Below are 6,831 nucleotides of genomic sequence, written 5' to 3'. Positions count from 1 at the left end.
ACGTAGATCGGAAGACTATAGCATGTCGTTTTTCGCAAAAAAGGTCACGTCTCAGAATGTCGTGAAAACGTGTCAGGATGTAGTATGTAGTGCAAATAGTGTAATGCATGAGGTAAAAAACACCTTTGGAAAGTATTTCCTGAAAAATGACACAATTTGTGTTTTGGCCTAAAAAAAAAAAGTCATTTTTTTGGCAAAAAAGGTCACGTCTCAGAATGTCATGAAATTGGGTCAGGATGTAGTAGGTAGTGCAAATAGTGTAATGCAGGTGGTAGAAAACACCTATGGAAATATGTTTTTGGATCTTGTGGGAGGAAGACAGAGAGAACCTGCAAACTCCACGCAGAAAGATTCCGGTGCCCCCACCGGGACTCAATCCAGCAATCTTCTTGCTGTGAGTCAGCTGTGCTACCAACTGCGCCACCCTGTAGCCATCACTATGTAGTATATAGTGCAAATAGTGTAATGCAGGTGGTAGAAAACACCTTAGGAAAGTATTTAATGAAAAATGACACATTTTGTGTGTTGGCCTAAAAAAAAAAGTCATACTATAGCATGTCGTTTTTGGCAAAAAAGGTCACGTCTCAGAATGTCGTGACATTCATACTATAGTGTGTCGTCCAAAATGACGCAAAAAAACTTGTGTCAAAGCACCATAAAATCTCAGACAAATGTTCCTGATAGTGAATAAGAAATTTAATTGTCATTTGCTTTTTCACATATATTTGCCCAATATGGCTACATTTCTCTGAAACACTTCTAAACGTACATTTTTCTTATTCAAGTGCAAAACATAAATCATCAAAATGTCAGATTCCAGTAAGACCCTAACCCAGAAAACACTAATTAGTTTCTTTAAACGTTTGCATCGCTGTGACATGAAGGCACAACCTGTAGAAAATCACAAAGACCCGCTCCAGTAGTTTCTAGTGAAAAAAACAGACCAACACTTTTCTGTTCCTAAGCACAAATCAGTACACAAATGCACTTTTTCTCCTGTTTGTTTGGCACTAAATTAAGGATCCGGGATTCCTCCACAGGCGATTTAAACAGCTGGTTGAGGACAACCGGACAATGCAGCTGATTTCAAAATCAAAACGCTCTGGTTTCTTCAGGTGGACTTCTGCAGACAGATTCAGGATGATTTCTGATGTTCATGGAGTCTTCATTTGTTTCGAGGAACCTTTTCTCCAAGAGGAACCTCCATCAGTTTCTGTGAGGGGAAAAAAAAAAGTCACATAATAGAAAAACACAAAAGACACGATCATGTTCACTCATTTAGGAACCCATTCACACATGTAGGTACGTATACATCAGTACAAACATAAACACACTCGTTTAGGATGTTCTGTCATCATGTAGTGTGTAAACTATGCATCCTAAAATCTTGGAAACATCTTCCAGACAGTGAATAAGAACTTCATTTTCTTGTTGGTATGTTGTGGTTCCATATAGCTACGTTCTACATTCATGTGTTGTGGTGCTGCAGTATGTCATAGTGTATGTGCTATCGTACAGCATTCACCAGAACAGTGTGTTCTGTCGTTGCTATGTGGTGTCGTAATGAGGTATTTAGTGTACGTCAGCCCCACCTTGAGCAGTCTAGCCTGGTAAACGTTGTCCTCCTCGTTCTCTCCTCTGGGCGTGTCCACCCGGTATCGCTCGCAGGCCCGGACCAGCTCGGGGCCGTCGTAGAGCAGCGCCGGGTCCAGAGTGTGAGCGTTGATCAGGCTCACCAGGTATTCTCTGTAGTGCTTCCTGCAGCCACAAACACAAACACACACACACACAGAGCTGACTGTCAGAAGGTCGCTTTAGCAAAGTAACGGGACGAATTAATGCAAAGAACTTTAACCGCCTGAAGCCCAAAGAAAAGCACGTTGTCTTTAAAAAACAGCCAAAACTACAGCGTTTATCAGAGTCGGACACTAGAACTGGATTTTCAACTTTCCGATGGTCTTTGGGTTTCTTATGGAATGTCAGATTTTCAAAAATTGTCCAACTTTTAATTCATAATCATGATATTTCATCAGTTTCCTGCATCGTTCTACATGTTTCATTTTAAATAAATGACCAAAAGTGAACCGTTTGTCAGAACCAGAAACCGTAAAAACAGAACGATTCTGAACACTTTTGATCTGTGATGCAGCGTTTGGTCCAAATCCGAGGATTAAAATCACGATATTTTATCAACATCACTTTATTCTACGTGTCTCGTTTAAAAATCTGCTAAAAATAAAGAGTTTGCTTCAACAGGATTCTGTGAAAAACAACAAAAAAAAAAAGCTGATTTTAGCAGCTTTAAATTTAAAGTTTATTTGTTCTCAAAGCTTCAGCGTAATTTGTCTTGAACGACAGATTTCTTTCTACAACTCGATGCTTTGTTTGACCGCAGACTGAGCTCTGAACCACTTTGTAATCCGTAACAACGGACAGACAGAGAAGATCAGTGCAACATGTTTAGCTTTAAAAAAAATCTGTATTCAATCAAATCTTCCTAAACAGACTTGTGCTCGTCTCCCAACAACTAACTTTGTCTAAACTTGCAGCTGGATGATTAAAAACAGACCACAGATGACCTGATGAGTCAAGAATGAACATGGAACTTGGATTCTTAGTAAACATTTGATTTCAGCTGGGAACAAACTGAGGTTCTGTTTGCGATAAACAACAAGGTGACAAAATAGCAGCGAAATCTGCAGCTTTAAATTGAGTTTCAGCTCATATTTTAGCAGCTAAAGAGTCAAATATTTCCCTCAGGAGATCAAACAAAGAGCAAAAACCAGAGCTCTTAAACACAAGTGTGACTCCAAATGACTGCTGGTGAGTTGTTTTGGCAACCTGCCCAGATGTTTCTGCTGCCCTAAAGGCAAAAAAAGATCCGTATCTGCAGGTTTAAAGTAAGATTCATGAAGACTGATTACAGTTTTGACACTCGTCCCTCATGGAAATGAAAAACCTTGTGTGTAGCTCAAAGTAGCTCTCTATAAAAAAGCTCCGAGTTCTCTGCAAAAGGCCCTAAAGTTTGGCTGTATTTTTAAAAGTGCTGTCAAAGCAGCAGCAGCAGCAGATGAAACGATGACTCGTGCAGTTTGTCTGATTACTCACTCGCAGAGTCCAGCTTGTCCCGGCTGTGTCTGGATGCCACACGGTGAATCCTCCGGCTGGCCTCCCTCGTCTTTCTGCTCCATCACACCACAAGCATCTGGATTAACAAGACACAACAACGATTAAAACAATGACACGCTTCAGAAACACGTCTCCACGTCTGTCACGCAGCATCATTCAGTTTTAGTAAATATTGTCCAACTTCTGTCTGAATTTCAGGTTTACTGGAAAATCTCAGGACAACAAAAGGTGAATATTTCCATGTTCGATTTTCTGTTTCTTTACCACAATAAACAAAACTTCCTCTACCTGTCTGAGCTCCATTGGAGGGATCTGTGTTGAAGTCCACGCCGCACCTCTGAGGGGACAGATCAGGAAAATCATTTAGCACTTTATCCGCCGGTAAATGTATTTAAACACAAAGAGACTGTTTATCTTCAGTAAGTGGAAGAAAAACTGGAAACAAAACATTTTTTGTTGACAGTTAAAAGGGTGAAAAGGTTTTTTTTCCCCAACTTCCTGGTGACCCTGAGCAGAAACATCGAGCACAAATAAAGTTGTGTTCACAGTTTAAACACTGGTTTCATTGAGTTTCTGTAAAAAAAAATCTGATGACAGATTTTAATCACAAGACGACATCCTCGACTGTTCAGCTCTGAGTAATATCCACAGAGTGTGATTAACTTCCTCCAGCTGACCTGAACTCTGGCATTAAATTTATTCTTTAGCTGCACAATCAAGATGTGAGCAGATAAACGTGGTTGTTTTACCTGCAGCAGCGCCTGCAGCCTGTTGGGCTCCCAGTCTCGGAGGTAGAAGAGACAGTCTCGAGGGTGGTGAGCGTGGAGGCCGTTGTAGTTGCACTGAGGCGTCTTACACACCGTCTGCAAGACACAAAACAGGAGGAAGGCGAAGTTTTAGGGACGGCAAAATAACATAACTTCAGGCTGCATCCTTTCCAGAATCAACTAGATTCTTGTACGACTCTAATAATGAGTCACACTGTCAGATCAAGAACGTAATGAGTTAAGCTGGAAACTATTCTGATAATTCAGACATGTTTTAAGCACAAAAAATGATCGATTTAAGTTCTTAAACTTTAGAAAAAGCAGATTTCTTTGTGTTACATGATAGTAAAACGAGTATGTTTGGGTTCTGGACAGTTGGTTAAACAGAACCAGTAGATTTGCGAGAGTTTTAATGATCTCAATGATATTAAATTAATTGTAAACCTCTCAAACCTGCGACTTTGTGTCATTTTATTATAGTAAATTGAATATATTTGGTGTTTTTGGGCCACTAATCAAACAAAATCAGACCTATAAAGTCATTAACCTGTGATTGTTTTTGTTTTTTAAATTATTATTATCGATTGATCAACAGGAAAATAATCATTAATTATTTTAACAGTCAAGAAGCCATTTTAGTTATTATTAAGTAAAGTGAATAACATGTAAAGTTGACGTTTCATGGCCAAAATGATGAACTGCATGAATCATCAGCGGATTATTTGATGATTAAAATCATCTTTAGCTGCAACAGCTGCAGGCTTTATTCAGTTTAATTGTTACGAGCACCTTCAGACAATCGAAAGGTTTGTTTTACTGTTAAATATTTCAGAATTAGTGTATTTTCCAGATTCTAGAAGGTCAGAAATGTCCCTGAACTCAAGTACGTTGTGTTTTCCAGGACTGTATGTGCAGATGTTTGTAGAGCGGGTTAACTAGAAGCGCTCACCTTGTGGTATGGGTTGTTGCAGCCGCTGCAGAACTGGTATCTGCACTGGGAGCAGCTGAAGTGCATGCAGCCGCCTTTGGTCAGAGCGTACTGGAACTTGCACTGAGGACACGCTGCAAGAGGAACAACAAGCTGGTGAACACACAAAGTGCTGCTGGGGTCAGTAAACACTGACAAGCTGTAAACTGGAGTCAAGCTGGGAGAAGCTTGAGTCAACAGTGAAGCTCTGCACTTCCTCCTCCATGTTTACGTAAAGTTTTACAGCTTTGAAAAGCTCCGTTTTATCTTCTCTCTACTGCTTTGAACAAAGCGTATAGTGTGTCGTCAGAGATGTGACCAATGTGAAGCTTGTAAATTTTAGGTTGTTGTTGTAAAGGTGATAACTCGGTGGCGGTGGTTTGCTGGACTACATTAAATTATAAAGTGTTGTTAATATTTCACCTCAGTTAAGCATATTTTAATTAAGAAATAAAACTATAACCAACAGAAACTAAACTGCACAGGTTTGTAACTCCAACAGCTGCTGGATTACTGCAGCGGAGAAGAAGATAAAGTGGAAATGATGAAGTTGTGTAAGAATATTTAACCCGATACGGTTTTTATTTTAAGCTAAAATTCCAAAAAGAGAGCTTTTGAAACCGAAGAGAAAACAGGAAGTGAGTCAACTGAGAAACAACAGTGATGGATATATAAACAGTGCGGCGGGCGAACCGATGCACAAACAGAGAGGCTGAGTGTTTTAGTGGCGGCTCACTGATGCCGTTGTCTCTCAGGTATCCGGCCAGGCCCTGCCTCTGGTACTCCGGGTCGTTGTCCCTCTTCCACTGCTGGAACTGCTCGCAGGTGACGTCCTGGTGCTGGGGCTCCCACTGAGAACACAGAGCGAGCTCGTGACCCGACTGAAGCGCTGCCAGGGCTTCAAGGCCGAGCGTCCTCCCTCATTTCTGAGATAACCACCATCGGAAAAACAAGGATTACACTCACGGGCTTCTTGCACTGGGCGCAGAAACTCTTGCGGCAGGACGGGCAGGTGACCTTCAGCTGGTCTCCGTCGTTGATAAACCCGGAGGTGCACTGATTAAAGTGGAGAAAAGGAGTTTAGATACTTTTTCTCGTGCTTCGGGTTCACAAGGTGCTTTTGTTTGTTTCTTTTCACAGTAAAAGGCGACAGAAAAGGGATTTTTAAAAAGAAAAGCAGCAGATTTTACAGAATAAGTTCACAAAAAGACAATAAACGGTTTGTAAAACAGTAGAAAAATGCTGCTTCGACCTGTTTTGCTTTGGTTTAAAATAAATATAAACAAATTCTAAATGAATTTAAGTCAAATCACCGTTATTTATGCAGCACATTCTTTATTTTAATTAAGATTAATGCTACAAAAACATGAAGGTAACAACCTGCTACGCTACACATTTATTAGCTTAATGGACTAATCTAAGGTCCACGTCTGAATTTGAACTCGTGCACCAAAAACTGAGCTTAAAATAAACCAAACGAGGACGCAGGAATTAAAAGCACGTAAGTTGTAGGTGGAGCAGGACATCTGATTGTTAGATCCGACCAAGAAGAACTCACGTGGCAGCACCACAGGAACTTGGGGTCCTTCATCAGAGCGTGCTCGGTCAGCTTCTTGTGGAACAACTCGTAGACCTCGGCCACCAGACAGTCCCGCAGCTGGACGACGGAAACACAACGTGAAGAGAAAACATGGAACGTTATCCTGAATGTTAGAGCCGTCAGCCTGCTGCGATGGATTTAGTTTCTGTCTGGAATTAAACTCTCCTCGAGCACCGACATGAAAACAGGTTTTAACAAAATAAAATAAAACATCTAAAAACGGTTCATCACTGGTTCTAACAAACAAACGGGAGGAAACAGAGCTTTGAAATCATCTAAAAGTTGTTTTTTTTGTGGAAGAAACTAATTTAAAGCGACACCCTCTGCTGGAAACTTAAAAAAAAAATCAAATAAAAGCAAGTATTGAT

The 6,831-nt window shown here is 40.5% G+C and overlaps 1 protein-coding gene across 1 annotated transcript in view; it reads right to left on the bottom strand.

Moving 5' to 3' along the window:
- Nucleotides 1-674: 674 nt before the first annotated feature.
- LOC103375217 (E3 ubiquitin-protein ligase RNF31) overlaps nucleotides 675-6,831 on the bottom strand; it is a 27,198-nt gene continuing 21,041 nt past the window's right edge. Inside the window, exons 16-24 of the mRNA XM_008305432.1 lie at nucleotides 6,422-6,520; nucleotides 5,830-5,919; nucleotides 5,600-5,714; nucleotides 4,846-4,958; nucleotides 3,879-3,992; nucleotides 3,418-3,466; nucleotides 3,109-3,205; nucleotides 1,593-1,758; nucleotides 675-1,213 (exon numbers count right to left, since the gene is read on the bottom strand). Of these exons, the coding sequence (XP_008303654.1) occupies nucleotides 1,166-1,213; nucleotides 1,593-1,758; nucleotides 3,109-3,205; nucleotides 3,418-3,466; nucleotides 3,879-3,992; nucleotides 4,846-4,958; nucleotides 5,600-5,714; nucleotides 5,830-5,919; nucleotides 6,422-6,520 (891 nt within the window). The 3' untranslated portion in view covers nucleotides 675-1,165. The remainder of the gene's footprint in view (nucleotides 1,214-1,592; nucleotides 1,759-3,108; nucleotides 3,206-3,417; nucleotides 3,467-3,878; nucleotides 3,993-4,845; nucleotides 4,959-5,599; nucleotides 5,715-5,829; nucleotides 5,920-6,421; nucleotides 6,521-6,831) is intronic.

The sequence above is a fragment of the Stegastes partitus genome, unplaced genomic scaffold (assembly GCF_000690725.1).
Source record: "Stegastes partitus isolate 25-593 unplaced genomic scaffold, Stegastes_partitus-1.0.2 Scaffold2504, whole genome shotgun sequence".
Classification (NCBI taxonomy): domain Eukaryota; kingdom Metazoa; phylum Chordata; class Actinopteri; family Pomacentridae; genus Stegastes; species Stegastes partitus.
The sequence above is the reverse complement of the archived record's forward strand: the minus strand, read 5'-3'. Positions and strand labels throughout refer to the sequence as shown.